This window comes from Mixophyes fleayi, chromosome 9, assembly GCF_038048845.1.
Source record: "Mixophyes fleayi isolate aMixFle1 chromosome 9, aMixFle1.hap1, whole genome shotgun sequence".
In the NCBI taxonomy this organism is placed as follows: Eukaryota; Metazoa; Chordata; class Amphibia; order Anura; family Limnodynastidae; genus Mixophyes; species Mixophyes fleayi.
In genome coordinates, this window is record NC_134410.1 from 11,771,626 (window position 1) to 11,790,741 (window position 19,116).

The following is a 19,116-nucleotide window of genomic DNA, read 5'->3' on the forward strand; positions in this document are numbered from 1 at the left end:
CATCCCATGGACCACCCCATCCCATGGACCGCCCCATCAAATGGACCTCCCCATCACATGGACCGCCCCCATCACATGGACCTCCCCATCACATGGACCGCCACATCACCTGGACCTCCCCATCACATGGACCGCCTCCATCACATGGACCTCCCCATCACATGGACCTCCCCATCACATGGACCGCCACATCACATGGACTGCCCCATCAAATGGACCTCCCCATCACATGGACCGCCCCCATCACATGGACCGCCTCCATCACATGGACCTCCCCATCACATGGACCGCCCCCATCACATGGACCGCCTCCATCACATGGACCGCCACATCACATGGACCGCCACATCACCTGGACCGCCACATCACATGGACCGCCACATCACATGGACCGCCACATCACATGGACCGCCACATCACATGGACCGCCACATCACATGGACCGCCACATCACATGGACCTCCCCATCACATGGACCGCCCCCATCACATGGACCGCCTCCATCACATGGACCGCCACATCACATGGACCGCCACATCACATGGACTGCCACATCACATGGACCTCCCCCATCATATGGACCGCACCCATCACATGGACCGCCCCCATCACATGGACCGCCTCCATCACATGGACCGCCACATCACATGGACCGCCACATCACCTGGACCGCCTCCATCACATGGACCGCCCCATCACATGGACCGCCCCATCACATGGACCTCCCCATCACATGGACCGCCACATCACATGGACCGCCACATCACCTGGACCGCCACATCACATGGACCGCCTCATCACATGGACCTCCCCATCACATGGACCGCCACATCACATGGACCGCCTCATCACATGGACCGCCACATCACATGGACCGCCACATCACATGGACCTCCCCATCACATGGACCGCCTCCATCACATGGACCGCCTCCATCACATGGACCGCCTCATCACATGGACCGCCACATCACATGGACCTCCCCCATCATATGGACCTCCCCATCACATGGACCTCCCCCATCACATGGACCGCCACATCACCTGGACCTCCCCATCACATGGACCGCCTCCATCACATGGACCTCCCCATCACATGGACCTCCCCATCACATGGACCGCCACATCACATGGACTGCCCCATCAAATGGACCTCCCCATCACATGGACCGCCCCCATCACATGGACCGCCTCCATCACATGGACCTCCCCATCACATGGACCGCCCCCATCACATGGACCGCCTCCATCACATGGACCGCCACATCACATGGACCGCCACATCACCTGGACCGCCACATCACATGGACCGCCACATCACATGGACCGCCACATCACATGGACCGCCACATCACATGGACCTCCCCATCACATGGACCGCCCCCATCACATGGACCGCCTCCATCACATGGACCGCCACATCACATGGACCGCCACATCAGATGGACTGCCACATCACATGGACCTCCCCCATCATATGGACCGCACCCATCACATGGACCGCCCCCATCACATGGACCGCCTCCATCACATGGACCGCCTCCATCACATGGACCGCCACATCACATGGACCGCCACATCACCTGGACCGCCTCCATCACATGGACCGCCCCATCACATGGACCGCCCCATCACATGGACCTCCCCATCACATGGACCGCCACATCACATGGACCGCCACATCACCTGGACCGCCACATCACATGGACCGCCTCATCACATGGACCTCCCCATCACATGGACCGCCACATCACATGGACCGCCTCATCACATGGACCGCCACATCACATGGACCGCCACATCACATGGACCTCCCCATCACATGGACCGCCTCCATCACATGGACCGCCTCCATCACATGGACCGCCTCATCACATGGACCGCCACATCACATGGACCTCCCCCATCATATGGACCTCCCCATCACATGGACCTCCCCCATCACATGGACCGCCACATCACATGGACCTCCCCATCACATGGACCGCCACATCACATGGACCTCCCCATCACATGGACCGCCTCCATCACATGGACCGCCTCCATCACCTGGACCGCCACATCACATGGACCGCCTCATCACATGGACCGCCACATCACATGGACCTCCCCATTACATGGACCGCCACATCACATGGACCTCCCCATCACATGGACCGCCACATCACATGGACCTCCCCATCACATGGACCGCCTCCATCACATGGACCGCCACATCACATGGACCTCCCCATCACATGGACCGCCACATCACATGGACCTCCCCATCACATGGACCGCCACATCACATGGACCTGCCCCATCACATGGACCTTCCCCATCATTGGACCTGCCCCATCACATGGACCTCCCCCATCGCATGGACCTCCCCCATCGCATGGACCTCCACATCACATGGACCGCCACATCACATGGACCGCCACATCACATGGACCGCCACATCACATGGACCTCCCCCATCACATGGACCGCCTCCATCACATGGACCGCCACATCACATGGACCTCCCCATCCCATGGACCACCCCATCCCATGGACCGCCCCATCAAATGGACCTCCCCATCACATGGACCGCCACATCACATGGACTGCCCCATCAAATGGACCTCCCCATCACATGGACCGCCCCCATCACATGGACCGCCTCCATCACATGGACCTCCCCATCACATGGACCGCCCCCATCACATGGACCGCCTCCATCACATGGACCGCCACATCACATGGACCGCCACATCACCTGGACCGCCACATCACATGGACCGCCACATCACATGGACCGCCACATCACATGGACCGCCACATCACATGGACCTCCCCATCACATGGACCGCCCCCATCACATGGACCGCCTCCATCACATGGACCGCCACATCACATGGACCGCCACATCACATGGACCTCCCCCATCATATGGACCTCCCCATCACATGGACCTCCCCCATCACATGGACCGCCTCCATCACATGGACCGCCTCCATCACATGGACCGCCACATCACATGGACCGCCACATCACATGGACCGCCACATCACATGGACCTCCCCCATCATATGGACCTTCCCATCACATGGACCTCCCCCATCACATGGACCGCCTCCATCACATGGACCGCCTCCATCACATGGACCGCCACATCACCTGGACCGCCACATCACATGGACCTCCCCCATCATATGGACCGCACCCATCACATGGACCGCCCCCATCACATGGACCGCCTCCATCACATGGACCGCCTCCATCACATGGACCGCCACATCACATGGACCGCCACATCACCTGGACCGCCTCCATCACATGGACCGCCCCATCACATGGACCGCCCCATCACATGGACCTCCCCATCACATGGACCGCCACATCACATGGACCGCCACATCACCTGGACCGCCACATCACATGGACCGCCTCATCACATGGACCTCCCCATCACATGGACCGCCACATCACATGGACCGCCTCATCACATGGACCGCCACATCACATGGACCGCCACATCACATGGACCTCCCCATCACATGGACCGCCTCCATCACATGGACCGCCTCCATCACATGGACCGCCACATCACATGGACCTCCCCATCACATGGACCGCCTCCATCACATGGACCGCCTCCATCACATGGACCGCCTCATCACATGGACCGCCCCATCACATGGACCGCCACATCACATGGACCGCCTCCATCACATGGACCTCCCCCATCATATGGACCTCCCCATCACATGGACCTCCCCCATCACATGGACCGCCACATCACATGGACCTCCCCATCACATGGACCGCCACATCACATGGACCTCCCCATCACATGGACCGCCTCCATCACATGGACCGCCTCCATCACCTGGACCGCCACATCACATGGACCTCCCCATCACATGGACCGCCTCATCACATGGACCGCCACATCACATGGACCTCCCCATTACATGGACCGCCACATCACATGGACCTCCCCATCACATGGACCGCCACATCACATGGACCTCCCCATCACATGGACCGCCTCCATCACATGGACCGCCTCCATCACATGGACCGCCCCATCACATGGACCGCCACATCACATGGACCTCCCCATTACATGGACCGCCACATCACATGGACCTCCCCATTACATGGACCGCCACATCACATGGACCTCCCCATTACATGGACCGCCACATCACATGGACCGCCCCATCACATGGACCGCCTCCATCACATGGACCTCCCCATCACATGGACCGCACCCATCACATGGACCGCCTCATCACATGGACCGTCCCCATCACATGGACCTCCCCATCACATGGACCGTCCCCATCACATGGACCTCCCCATCCCATGGACCACCCCATCCCATGGACCGCCCCATCACATGGACCTCCCCATCACATGGACCGCCTCCATCACATGGACCGCCCCATCACATGGACCGCCACATCACATGGACCTCCCCATCACATGGACCACCCCATCCCATGGACCACCCCATCCCATGGACCGCCCCATCAAATGGACCGCCTCCATCACATGGACCGCCACATCACATGGACCGCCACATCACATGGACTGCCCCATCACATGGACCTCCCCCATCATATGGACCGCACCCATCACATTGCCCGCCCCCATCACATGGACCGCCTCCATCACATGGACCGCCACATCACCTGGACCGCCTCCATCACATGGACCGCCCCATCACATGGACCGCCACATCACATGGACCTCCCCATCACATGGACCGCCACATCACATGGACCGCCACATCACATGGACCGCCACATCACCTGGACCGCCTCCATCACATGGACCGCCCCATCACATGGACCGCCACATCACATGGACCTCCCCATTACATGGACCGCCACATCACATGGACTGCCCCATCACATGGACCTCCCCCATCATATGGACCGCACCCATCACATTGACCGCCCCCATCACATGGACCGCACCCATCACATGGACCGTCCCCATCACATGGACCGCCCCATCACATGGACTGCCCCATCACATGGACCGCCCCATCACATTGACCGCCCCCATCACATGGACCGCACCCATCACATGGACCGCCCCATCACAAGATCACAGTCCTCACCTTCCTCCTCTCCTTCTTGTCGTCCTTCTTGGTGAACGCTGTATGGATCCACCAGATCTTGGTAAACATGCTGCCGTACGCCAGGCTGAAGCCAAGTCCCAGGAGCCAGAGACGGGCCTGTGTGATTACAGAGTGTAAGAAGGTCGGATACATCATCTGTACAGTACAGGTGACCTCACTTCCCGCCACTACTTCCAGCAGTTCACCTTTATCTTTACCATTAGCAGCATTTCCTAACAGCCCTTTATTTTATGACATATAGGGGTAAATGTATTATACCCCGGTTTTTGCAACTCGCGGGAGAGCGGCGTGTTCGCAGCTTAAATTTAAAGCGGCGCTGCCTTGTAAAGGGAAACTTCCCTTTACAAGGCAGCGCCGCTTTAAATTTAAGCTGCGAACACGCCGATCTCCCGCGAGTTGCAAAAACCGGGGTATAATACATTTACCCCCTGATGTCATTTATCTTGTATTACTAAAGTGTATCCACCATTTTATGGGCGGGACAAATAGTAACGAGAATAAAGCCTCGTGCCTCACAGACATCAGTGACACGGGCACCGTGTCCTAGTGAAGTAACGAGCTTTACTGGCTTTAAAAAAAATAATCATTTTCTTGTAAACAATCTACAAAGCTAAATATGGTGTAACACTGAGTTTCTGGGCTTTCACATTACTCAATTTTGTTAAATGCTAGCGTGGCGCAACCGTGTCACACAGTGTCCTCCGCTGACTGCCTCACGTCTGTCCCTGGCAGTACTAACAACGTGCGACCTGGTGCGTGTTAGAGACGGGTTACTGGACCTGCAGTTAGTAAGTAGCTTCATATAATAACAATCACAGGTCCTGCGGGCTCTTACCTGGCACACCAGCGGGAAGTGCCACGTCTCAATGTGGTACCCGTCCAGGCCGAGGGGGAAGACGGCAGCGAGAGCCAGGATGCAGCCTGCAGCCGTCACGTCGTTCAGGTGAGGCTGGGAGTTCTGGATGTACCTGCAGGAGGACAATGCTGTATGATCATCACTATCACAACTGTGTCCTTGTGTACAATGGTGGTACTCTCACAGCTGTGTCCTTGTGTATAATGGTGGTACTCTCACAGCTGTGTCCTTGTGTATAATGGTGGTACTCTCACAGCTGTGTCCGTGTGTATAATGGTGGTACTCTCACAGCTGTGTCCTTGTGTATACTGATGGTACTCTCACAGCTGTGTCCGTGTGTACAATGGTGGTACTCTCACAGCTGTGTCCTTGTGTACAATGGTGGTACTCTCACAGCTGTGTCCTTGTGTATAATGGTGGTACTCTCACAGCTGTGTCCGTGTGTATAATGGTGGTACTCTCACAGCTGTGTCCTTGTGTACAATGGTGGTACTCTCACAGCTGTGTCCTTGTGTACAATGGTGGTACTCTCACAGCTGTGTCCTTGTGTACAATGGTGGTACTCTCACAGCTGTGTCCTTGTGTACAATGGTGGTACTCTCACAGCTGTGTCCTTGTGTACAATGGTGGTACTCTCACAGCTGTGTCCTTGTGTATAATGGTGGTACTCTCACAGCTGTGTCCTTGTGTATAATGGTGGTACTCTCACAGCTGTGTCCGTGTGTATAATGGTGGTACTCTCACAGCTGTGTCCTTGTGTACAATGGTGGTACTCTCACAGCTGTGTCCTTGTGTATAATGGTGGTACTCTCACAGCTGTGTCCGTGTGTATAATGGTGGTACTCTCACAGCTGTGTCCTTGTGTACAATGGTGGTACTCTCACAGCTGTGTCCTTGTGTACAATGGTGGTACTCTCACAGCTGTGTCCTTGTGTACAATGGTGGTACTCTCACAGCTGTGTCCTTGTGTACAATGGTGGTACTCTCACAGCTGTGTCCTTGTGTACAATGGTGGTACTCTCACAGCTGTGTCCTTGTGTACAATGGTGGTACTCTCACAGCTGTGTCCTTGTGTACAATGGTGGTACTCTCACAGCTGTGTCCTTGTGTACAATGGTGGTACTCTCACAGCTGTGTCCTTGTGTACAATGGTGGTACTCTCACAGCTGTGTCCTTGTGTATACTGATGGTACTCTCACAGCTGTGTCCTTGTGTACAATGGTGGTACTCTCACAGCCGTGTCCTTGTGTATAATGGTGGTACTCTCACAGCTGTGTCCTTGTGTACAATGGTGGTACTCTCACAGCTGTGTCCTTGTGTACAATGGTGGTACTCTCACAGCTGTGTCCTTGTGTACAATGGTGGTACTCTCACAGCTGTGTCCTTGTGTACAATGGTGGTACTCTCACAGCTGTGTCCTTGTGTACAATGGTGGTACTCTCACAGCTGTGTCCTTGTGTACAATGGTGGTACTCTCACAGCTGTGTCCTTGTGTACAATGGTGGTACTCTCACAGCTGTGTCCTTGTGTATACTGATGGTACTCTCACAGCTGTGTCCTTGTGTACAATGGTGGTACTCTCACAGCCGTGTCCTTGTGTATAATGGTGGTACTCTCACAGCTGTGTCCTTGTGTACAATGGTGGTACTCTCACAGCTGTGTCCTTGTGTACAATGGTGGTACTCTCACAGCTGTGTCCTTGTGTACAATGGTGGTACTCTCACAGCTGTGTCCTTGTGTACAATGGTGGTACTCTCACAGCTGTGTCCTTGTGTACAATGGTGGTACTCTCACAGCTGTGTCCTTGTGTACAATGGTGGTACTCTCACAGCTGTGTCCTTGTGTACAATGGTGGTACTCTCACAGCTGTGTCCTTGTGTACAATGGTGGTACTCTCACAGCTGTGTCCTTGTGTATAATGGTGGTACTCTCACAGCTGTGTCCTTGTGTACAATGGTGGTACTCTCACAGCTGTGTCCTTGTGTACAATGGTGGTACTCTCACAGCTGTGTCCTTGTGTACAATGGTGGTACTCTCACAGCTGTGTCCTTGTGTACAATGGTGGTACTCTCACAGCTGTGTCCTTGTGTATAATGGTGGTACTCTCACAGCTGTGTCCTTGTGTACAACGGTGGTACTCTCACAGCTGGGATATAACTGTCCACTACATGGCTGAGCCCAGTAACTCCCATCAGTGAGGAGCATCCAGCCATGGATCAGGGCACAGTCCTCTAGGACCGGTATATTCCCATAAATGGTGGTACTCTGTGCTCCATAGTCCAGAGGTAAATGTGTAATATACAGGGCACAAGAGGACTTTACCGAACAATAAATCTATTTCTGATTCATCTCTTGGGTATTTTCTTTCTCCTCTCCACCACCAACCACTCACACTCATCCTCACTTTCTCCTCTCCACTGCTGACCACTCATCCTCACTTTCTTCTCTCCACTCACACTCATCCTCTCTTTCTCCTCTCCACTGCTGACCACTCACACTTATCCTCACTTTCTCCTCTCCACTCACACTCATCCTCACTTTCTTCTCTCCACTGTTCACCACTCACACTCATCCTAACTTTCTCCACTACACTCATCCTCACTTTCTTCTCTCCACTCACACTCATCCTCTCTTTCTCTTTTCCAATGCTCACCACTCACACTTATCCTCACTTTCTCCTCTCCACTCACACTCATCCTCACTTTCTTCTCTCCACTGTTCACCACTCACACTCATCCTAACTTTCTCCACTACACTCATCCTCACTTTCTTCTCTCCACTCACACTCATCCTCTCTTTCTCTTTTCCAATGCTCACCACTCACACTTATCCTCACTTTCTCCTCTCCACTCACACTCATCCTCACTTTCTTCTCTCCACTGTTCACCACTCACACTCATCCTAACTTTCTCCACTACACTCATCCTCACTTTCTCCTCTCCACTCACACTCATCCTCACTTTCTCCACTACACTCACACTCATCCTCACTTTTTTAACTCCACTGCTCACCACTCACACTCATCCTCACTTTCTCATCTACACTCACAGTCATCCTCACTTTCTCCTCTGCTCTCCACTCACACTCATCCTCACTTTCTCCTCTCCACTGCTCACCACTCACACTCATCCTCACTTTCTCCACTACACTCACACTCATCCTCACTTTCTCTTCTACACTGCTCACCACTCACACTCATCCTAACTTTCTCCACTACACTCATCCTCACTTTCTCCTCTCCACTCATCCTCACTTTCTCCACTACACTCACACTCATCCTCACTTTTTTAACTCTACTGCTCACCACTCACACTCATCCTCACTTTCTCATCTACACTCACAGTCATCCTCACTTTCTCCTCTGCTCTCCACTCACACTCATCCTCACTTTCTCCTCTCCACTGCTCACCACTCACACTCATCCTCACTTTCTCCACTACACTCACACTCATCCTCACTTTCTCTTCTACACTGCTCACCACTCACACTCATTCTCACTTTCTCCTCTACAGCACACACTACTCACACTCCTGTCCTACTTTGTGTGATCATATTATCCAGGACCCACCACCCCTGGCACTCACCGTACGTGACTATTGTAGATGTTGAAGGACAGACAGACGAACCCCAGGAGTATACCGAGCCCAGCCAGGACCGAGACCGAGATGAAGAGCTTCTGAGAAACATATCGGAAAGTGATGATAACCTTGGTGTGGTCCGCGGGAGGAGACCCCCCTATAGATAGAGAGACAGAGAGTGTGAGACCAGCTGGGGGAGGAGGAGACCCCCCTATAGATAGAGAGACAGAGCGTGAGACAAGCAGGGGGAGGAGGAGACCCCCCTATAGATAGAGAGACAGAGAGCGTGAGACCAGCAGGGGGAGGAGGAGACCCCCCTATAGATAGAGAGACAGAGCGTGAGACCAGCAAGGGGAGGAGGAGACCCCCCTATAGAGAGACAGAGCGTGAGACCAGCAAGGGGAGGAGGAGACCCCCCTATAGAGAGACAGAGCGTGAGACCAGCAGGGGGAGGAGGAGACCCCCCTATAGATAGAGAGACAGAGAGTGAGACCAGCAGGGGGAGGAGGAGACCCCCCTATAGATAGAGAGACAGAGAGTGAGACCAGCAGGGGGAGGAGGAGACCCCCCTATAGATAGAGAGACAGAGCGTGAGACCAGCTGGGGGAGGAGGAGACCCCCCTATAGATAGAGAGACAGAGCGTGAGACCAGCAGGGGGAGGAGGAGACCCCCCTATAGATAGAGAGACAGAGAGTGAGACCAGCAGGGGGAGGAGGAGACCCCCCTATAGATAGAGAGACAGAGCGTGAGACCAGCAGGGGGAGGAGGAGACCCCCCTATAGATAGAGAGACAGAGGGTGAGACCAGCAGGGGGAGGAGGAGACCCCCCTATAGATAGAGAGACAGAGCGTGAGACCAGCAGGGGGAGGAGGAGACCCCCCTATAGATAGAGAGACAGAGCGTGAGACCAGCAGGGGGAGGAGGAGACCCCCCTATAGATAGAGAGACAGAGGGTGAGACCAGCAGGGGGAGGAGGAGACCCCCCTATAGATAGAGAGACAGAGCGTGAGACCAGCAGGGGGAGGAGGAGACCCCCCTATAGAGAGACAGAGAGTGAGACCAGCAGGGGGAGGAGGAGACCCCCCCTATAGATAGAGAGACAGAGCGTGAAACCAGCAGGGGGAGGAGGAGACCCCCTATAGAGAGACAGAGAGTGAGACCAGCAGGGGGAGGAGGAGACCCCCCTATAGATAGAGAGACAGAGAGTGAGAACAGCAGGGGGAGGAGGAGACCCCCCTATAGATAGAGAGACAGAGCGTGAGACCAGCAGGGGGAGGAGGAGACCCCCCTATAGATAGAGAGACAGAGCGTGAGACCAGCAGGGGGAGGAGGAGACCCCCCTACAGATAGAGAGACAGAGAGTGAGACCAGCAGGGGGAGGAGGAGACCCCCCTACAGATAGAGAGACAGAGAGTGAGACCAGCAGGGGGGAGGAGGAGACCCCCCTATAGATAGAGAGACAGAGCATGAGACCAGCAGAGGGAGGAGGAGACCCCCCTATAGATAGAGAGACAGAGCGTGAGACCAGCAGGGGGAGGAGGAGACCCCCCTATAGAGAGACAGAGAGTGAGACCAGCTGGGGGAGGAGGAGACCCCCCTATAGATAGAGAGACAGAGCGTGAGACCAGCTGGGGGAGGAGGAGACCCCCCTATAGATAGAGAGACAGAGAGTGAGACCAGCTGGGGGAGGAGGAGACCCCCATATAGATAGAGAGACAGAGCGTGAGACCAGCAGGGGGAGGAGGAGACCCCCCTATAGATAGAGAGACAGAGCGTGAGACCAGCAGGTGGAGGAGGAGACCCCCCTATAGATAGAGAGACAGAGCGTGAGACCAGCAGGGGGAGGAGGAGACCCCCCTATAGATAGAGAGACAGAGAGTGACACCAGCAGGGGGAGGAGGAGACCCCCCTATAGACAGAGAGACAGAGAGTGAGACCAGCAGGGGGAGGAGGAGACCCCCCTATAGATAGAGAGACAGAGCGTGAGACCAGCAGTGGGAGGAGGAGACCCCCTTATAGATAGAGAGACAGAGAGTGACACCAGCAGGGGGAGGAGGAGAGGAAGACAACATCGGAGGTAAAAATAGAGAGACAGAAATAACCACTGATGAGAACGTTTGTTGGAGAACAAAACTGAGGATGATGACAGGATACAAGTAATTACTGTGAATGGAAGGAAATGGAAATAGACATAATGGAGGAGAGAAGATAATCAGAGAGAGCCGGGCTAAATTTATATAAGTCCAAAGATCACGTGGACGGAACACTCACCTATCCACTTGTCATTGTTATACCAGGAGAGGTTGTCCTTCGTACTGTCATAATATCCAATCTTCTTGTAGACACCACCTAGGGAACAAGAGGGAGACTGTGACACGGAATCAGATGGATGTAACCAATCAGAAAGACGTTGTGTACAGTACAAACTCGCTGTGACCAATCAGATATCATCTTAGATCAGTCTAGTGCCAATTATGCTGGTGACGTCTGATCATATTGGCAAATTTCATCGATATTGGCCAAGCTGTCCTATTGTCGTCTAATGTATGATCAGTCCGGTAAAACCATTTCCATTCCATAGACCAGATTACTTCTAATGAAAGCAGATAGCTGGCACTTGTGATAGCTGAACAACTGGGAACTGCTATGTAAACTGGTAAAGAGATGGTGTTGCCTATAGCAACCAAGCTGGTTCTGTTATATTTCTAGTGTGGTTTAGAAGACAAAGACCAAGGTCTGACCAGATGCTATGCGAGAAACCACCTTTTTTTGAGCACCAGTTTTCATCACTATCCCCAACTGTTAATTCAATAGTGGAGGCAATCTGCATTGGAGATAATGTGAACGAGGTTCTAATATGGTGTTGGGGGACTTGGGTTGTAGAGAATCTCCTCCAATAATCTCAAATATTCTCCCTGTCCTCTACACAACTCTTTAAACCGGACGTGCGAGACCCTCCGGGGTCCTCAGATCACCCACCTTGGAGCTGCTCTATAAGAGTCCAGGCCATACGGGAACCACTTGCATCAAACACCACGTGACCCTAGAGGTAAAGACAAAGACGTGTCAAAGGTCGTAACGATGTAACCATGGACGGGAAATAAGCATTAGCTGAAGTCGGGAGATTGATGCAGATAATCGCACAACAGAAACGCATAGGTACACAGGTATAAATCAGTCAAAATGTAAAGAGGCGTAATATAGTTTGCAAGGTAATATAGAGATTTATGATCAACATGGAATAATATACACGCCAGCACACCAGAAAGTGAAGACATTATTTTAAAACTATTAAAAACGTTGCACATCAAAGGAATGCATGATTTAGAGTATATACGGAAAAATGGCAGAATCTCCTTTCTGCGCGGTCCCCTGTAGAACTATTTTCAGCAATGTCCGACCTAGAAATGTAATTCTAGTTCTAAAATAAGGGATATTGTAGAAAATCTTTGATTTATATGGATAAATATATGATGACACCAACAATCATGTCTACGATCAATATTAATCACATTTGTCGTGGCTTCTATAAAAATGTGTTCAACTACAAAATTTACATAGGTATTTTTTTAAAGTATCTGGGGTGTTACCCGACAAATCCTGCATGGTGCTTTTATTTTTGTATTTTAATATTGTAAAAAAAAAAAAAAAATCCCTATATGTATTAAAGATGAGGAAATTATTCAGCTGTTGACTTCCTGAGATAATAATATGATGGAACACAAGCGATAAGCAGCGATGAGGAAAGACGTTGATAGAAAAATGGCACCACGATATAAATCAAGGAGCTGATGATGAATAGAGGAACCTCACCGAAACGCCATCGAAGGAAGACGAATTCATGGCCTTGTAGATCTCTCGACTGATGTTATCATTGTTGTAGTTGAAGTCTTCCAGACGTAGTGCCTTTCTGGACAGTTCATATGCGGTCTTATTGAGGGCCAGAGCAAGTGCCCAGATGGCATCGTATGCCAGGGGGGCTTCCTGTAGACCTCCTACCCCTTCTGGGTCCTTACCGAGACGTTTCTGGAGCTTGTCCATGAACTCTTGCGATGTCTGGAAGAGAGATAGGTGAACACGTGTACCTCAGTAACAATACATGGCATGAGAGTGGCACAGTCAGCAGTAAAACGTACCATATTGGAGATGCCACGTGTATTTTCTGGGTTCAACATCACTATCTCTGTGGTCACGTGACCCTCAACGGCTCGAGTCATCTCCTCTACGGTGCAGTTAATAGACGGATCGGGAGTCTTGAACCAGTTGTCGGCGTACCAACCAATCAAAAACCAAACGTACTTCTTACCAAAGAGACGTTCCTTGTAGACCTGATGAAAGGAGAAGTCATAAACAGGTGCTGAGAACTTGAGGGGAACCGTAAGGTTTTCCCCGTAGAAAAGTCTAACAACATATGGTGGATTATCAGATAAATGGACTTCTAAAGGGACCTTAAAAATAAAAGTTCAGGAGACACATAGGAACCCGTAAGAACGTTGGAAGTGTAGATTCAGGACGTGTGTCAGATCAATGGGTTTTAGAACAGACAGCAGTTTGGACGTAGGTGACACCATTTAAAAGAGAAGAATAAGAAGCCACATTTCTAAGAACGGTAATGACATGAACCTCAGAGAAAGGAGAAATGGCTCATTTTACCTCACAAAAGACCTTCCGCGCTTCAGTTTCATAGAATAATCCAACAATTATTCTAGCATCCTGCCGCTGAATGGAAGAGATAAAAAGCAATAATAATAATAAAAGGAGAGACTGGTACAGAAGACAGGGAGTAGATCGAGACTTTGGAAGATAAGCAAAAGGTAGAAGAGAGAGAAAGAACACGAGGTCAATGACAAAAGAGGAGAATAGATGGAGAAAAAAGAAGACGCAGAAGAGGGAATAAGGTTGAGCAAAGTCAATTAATGAGCTTTATTGACCACGTAGAAAGTCAATCGTTGCGGTGCAGTCCTATCCATTGACTAAAGGCGAGTCTCACGGGAAGGACACCGCGCTTAATGAATTCTAATTCCTACCAGCGGCAATTTCCCAAGGGACAACTAGGACACGGGTCGGTACCTTGAGATTCTTCACCGGAACGGTGGGATCAGAGAAGAAGCTCTGTCGGAACGTGATTTCAATGCCAGCTTCCTTCACTCGCTCCTCCAGGTCATCCAGAGTCTAAAAAGGAGAGGAATTAATCAGTGAGAGGAATGACACGTTTTATAATTATAAAGACCTCTGGGATTTCTATCTAGAAGAAGGCCCAGTTATTAAGATAATGAGTTGCGTGAGGTTGCAGAGAGTCTGTGATATCTTCTCGCTTATATCAAAAGCCTTTGAGATCTATGGATATTTCATTCTAGGAAAAATAATGACAAGTAATGGAAACTTTAATGGCCCAGCGATCCAGCATTAATTATTTTTTAATGTCATATTCATAGAACTTTATGAGATATATTTATGGTCTCAGCCATTAAGAGATCTCCAGGGCCTTGTATAAATTTACGAGTAAATGATGGCCTACTATTAGCTATACAGGAGGACGGAGGTAATAATTATGAAGTTCATATAATCCAAATTATCAAGCGGCTCTCCTGGGGTACAATGATACAAGCCTGTTGGGGGTGCACGTTATGTTTGGTCTGACGATCTTTTCGTGAAAGACACTTACAGAGGTGAAGACCTCTGTAGTCTGCTGTATGGTCGCGATCTTAGTCCATCCCCACTTTTTGAAAAGTTGGACCCTGGTGGGATTGTGCAAGGTGGCCGACGGGTGTGTGCGGAAAAAAGTCGGGAATCTTAGACGGTTCGAGAGCGCTGGAGAGCTGGAGCCATAGGAGAGCTGCAGGGTGAAGAGAGAATCCGAGATTAAGAATAACCACATATGACCGAAGGGTCCTCTACAAACCAAGAAAATAAACATAAGACATGTTTGCAAATTTTTATTATTTCAATACAGGTCAGAGATTAGGAATAGAGAGAGTAATAAGAGAGAGAGAAGATAAAGAATAAATAAAGAGAGAAGATAAAGGAATATAGAGGGGGGGGAAGAGAGAGAGAGAGAGAGGAAAACGGGAAAAGGAGGGGGTACCAAAACAGGAATAGAGGGTGAAGTTACAATAACAAAAGAAAGGAGGAAAGGAAAATGGTACAGAAAACGGTAAGAGTAACAGTAGAAAGGAATATAATAGGAGGAGAGAAAGAAGTAAGAGTAACAGAAGGGAGGATAACAGGAAGAGCAGAAGAAAAAGTGAAAGTAACAAAGGATAGGAATAAAAGCTGAGGAAGAATGATAGTGACAGAAGGGAGGATAAGAGGAATACGTGTAAAAGAAGGGAGAAGAAAAGGGAGAAGAAGTAAGTGTAACATAAGGAAAGATAAGAGGGAGAAGTAAGAGTAACATGAAGGAAAATAACACTAAAAACAGGAAGAAGCAAGACTAATACAAGGTAGAAGAGGAAGAAGAGTGACAGAAGGGAGGATAGGAGAAAGAAGTGTAAGTGACAGGACAGAAGGAAGTATAAGTAAGAGTTACATAAGAGGGAGAAGAGGTGAGAGTGACAGAAGGAAGATTAAGAGGAATAAGTAAGAGTGACAGACGGGAGGAGAAGTGACAGTTTAGGACAGAGGAAACTAGAGAACAAGAATAGGGTAACTGGAAGTGGGTGAGGTGTGAGACTGACTATGTAACCAGGAGAACCGGGAGACAGACATCAGCAGCAAGAGACAGCTGCTTACCACAATGAGATGCCACATGCGGGCTGCTTCTGCCACCAGAGTCGACACACTGCTGCACCCTGGCATCAGCATAATCTTTATTGGGTCATTGTAGAGCAGCTCGTACAGGTGGCGGGTAGCCTGGCCCGGGTCACACTGAACAGCGCAGGATATAGGGAGAAGGATGAGACAGAAATGGAAGGAAAGTGTCAGTCATATGAATAAAGATGTGTCTGTATTATCTACTGTGACTGAGACTGTGCAGGTAGATAGACTGCTCGCTCTCTCTCTCTCATCATCCTCTCTTTCTGCCTTCCATCTCGTGTTTTTGTCTCTCTCTCCATCTGTCTCTCTCTCACCAGCCCCACCCCCCACCCCCCCTCTGCCCATTCCTCTCTCCCCGTCTATCTCTCTTCTCCGGAATATTTTACCCTTTCCTCTGTTGCCGTGGTAACAGTGAGAGCTAAGTGGAATAATGAGAGCGCAGGGGGTAATCCTGTGAGAGAGCCTGGCTGCACCCCCTGCGCTCTCTTCCACACTCAGAGGTAGTCTCAGTAAAAGGTCACTCACACGGTCTCCATGGCCCCCCTGCGGTGGTCTCCCCGTTCCACTCCTCTCCTGTAACAGCTGTCTCTCACCTCCCCTGCTGTCTCTTGTCACTGTCACAGGAGACATCTCCCTCCCCCTCACTTTCTGTCCGTCTGTACTTCGTGCTCTCACTTTTTCAGCGGTTCCCTGTCTTCCTGCTGCCGTTCACAGTCTCTTAACTTCTAAAACATATCCCTATATTTATCCCTCTTTTTCTGTCTCATAGTCGCTGACTAATAAAGGACGGAGTCCCTCTTTCACTGTTAGTCACCTGAACAGTCTCTGAACTCTTTAGCTGGGAGTTTCCGGCTCCTTGCGGTCACTCCGATGCCGCCCTCGTCACTACAACCTAACTATACAGGTGTCAGGTATGGGTGAGACCGGGCACCCACCCCGGGCATCACCCTGGTACTCCTGATGGCATGTCTCATCTGTGCCCCCTCCCCACCCTCCACATCACAGATACCCCAACACAACAAGTGCCCCCACCGCCCCTCTACCCACCTGGCTGTCGTGGTGAATGAGCCGAAGTTCGTATTCGGGCAAAATGTCCCTCCGGTTGTTGACGTCCTCCAGGGCCATCTGCGCGGCTGGGTGACAGGCCTGTCCGCCAGGCCACCCGCCGCTCATGGGGAAGAGAGCGCCCACGTGCAGGGCTTTCTTACCTGAGACCGCATCACACAGCAAGAGGGTCAGCACAGGTACGCACAGAGAGACAAACATGACCGGGGGGAGAGACTTCACTGGGGGAGAGGGGTGCAGAAGGGGAAGAGGGGGTCTGAAAGAGAAGGGACTGGGGGAGACATCGTCCACGCACACACTGAAACGGAACGTGAGAGGGTTAAAAGGTGCGAGAGAGAGAGAGAGAGAGAGAGAGAGAGAGCAGGGGGGGAGACCGCAGGCAACAGACACCAATGTGAAACAGATGGGAGAGACAGAGTGGAGAGAAAGATCAACAGGGGAGAGAGAGAGAACAGGTGGAGTGATGAGACTGGCAGGGAAATGCAAATAAGACTGTGATCAGCAACCTAAGAGACAGCAGAGAGCGATGAACGAGAGATGCTGTACAAGGAACGGTCAAGATCACTGAATGAAAGAGGGGGGGAAAGATATCCAGAGACAGCCAAATCAAACAGGCAGAGACAGTGCAACAAGACAGCCCATGGACGCGGCACGAGAGCACCGCAGCATCTGCATGATTCCTGATTTGATTCTGCAGTCTAGAGAGCGACAGAGAGATGGAGAGAGAGAGAGAGGGAGCAGGAGGGAGGAGGAGACACACTGATGTCACCCACGCCGAAGGGAGCGAGGGATTACAAAGAGAATGAGAAGTGAGAGGGGGATGTGAGAGGAATGGATACGGGGGGCACATGGCGGGTAATGAGCAGGTATACAGTCAGGGATGGAGGCACGGGTCAGGGGAGATGGAGGGAGTGCAGGGGAATTGGGATAAAAATACAAAGAGATAAAGGTCTCCAGGAAGATGGAGGGGGCACTGAGAGGACCCCGCTGAGGTAAATGTCACACATGAAAGGACAGCCAACAGCGGATAGAGAAAGAGACACCCAGAGTGGGGTGAGAGGTCAGTGAAAGAGACAATATGGGATTTACAGAGAAACATATAGAGCAAAGCTGATAAACATCAGAACATTTACTGACACCTGTCAGTAAGACGGAAATAAAGGTCAGTGAAAGTCTGTCCTCATTACACAGAAAAGTACCAAACTGGGAATTTGGGAGCTTATATAGTTGTGTAACTTTATAACACTCAGCAGGATACTGGAACATTACTTTCACATAGTCTCTGGTGCAACCAAATACCATGTCAGTAAACACGGCTAGGTGTCAGTAAATGTTTTACAAAAGTACCGATGAGATCTATATTAGGGTTATACAGAGGGGGGGAGCAGACAGCCAAATAGAGGGAGAGGGGCGAAAAACAAAGCTGCAGAGGGGGACATTTAGGTATTAAACAGTGATATTATCGGAGGAGGGGTAATGGAGGCAGAGGGAAGGGGAGGCAGAAGAAAACTAAATATACCACAGGTTAAAGAACAGAGGGGGGCTTGTAACTATTACCCCCCCCCCCCTCCCCATCTTTCTCCTGCATTCAATTTGTATTTAGGTCAAAAGGATTTTTACAGAATCTTTCAATCTGTATACACAGAGCGAGGTAGGAAGTGTTAGTGAGACGCAACATGAAGACACAGAGGAGGGTGCAGGCAGGCAGTGGTTCTCTAGCTGCTGTGGAACTACAATGCCCA

The 19,116-nt window shown here is 51.3% G+C and overlaps 1 protein-coding gene across 1 annotated transcript in view; it reads right to left on the bottom strand.

The window, feature by feature from the left end:
* The window catches only part of GABBR1 (gamma-aminobutyric acid type B receptor subunit 1), a 76,156-nt gene that overhangs the window by 19,715 nt on the left and 37,325 nt on the right, over positions 1-19,116 (bottom strand). Inside the window, exons 6-17 of the mRNA XM_075186391.1 lie at positions 17,357-17,517; positions 16,286-16,420; positions 15,219-15,389; positions 14,624-14,725; positions 14,207-14,272; positions 13,690-13,881; positions 13,367-13,609; positions 12,533-12,596; positions 11,825-11,902; positions 9,559-9,709; positions 5,954-6,086; positions 5,098-5,214 (exon numbers count right to left, since the gene is read on the bottom strand). Of these exons, the coding sequence (XP_075042492.1) occupies positions 5,098-5,214; positions 5,954-6,086; positions 9,559-9,709; positions 11,825-11,902; positions 12,533-12,596; positions 13,367-13,609; positions 13,690-13,881; positions 14,207-14,272; positions 14,624-14,725; positions 15,219-15,389; positions 16,286-16,420; positions 17,357-17,517 (1,613 nt within the window). The remainder of the gene's footprint in view (positions 1-5,097; positions 5,215-5,953; positions 6,087-9,558; positions 9,710-11,824; positions 11,903-12,532; positions 12,597-13,366; positions 13,610-13,689; positions 13,882-14,206; positions 14,273-14,623; positions 14,726-15,218; positions 15,390-16,285; positions 16,421-17,356; positions 17,518-19,116) is intronic.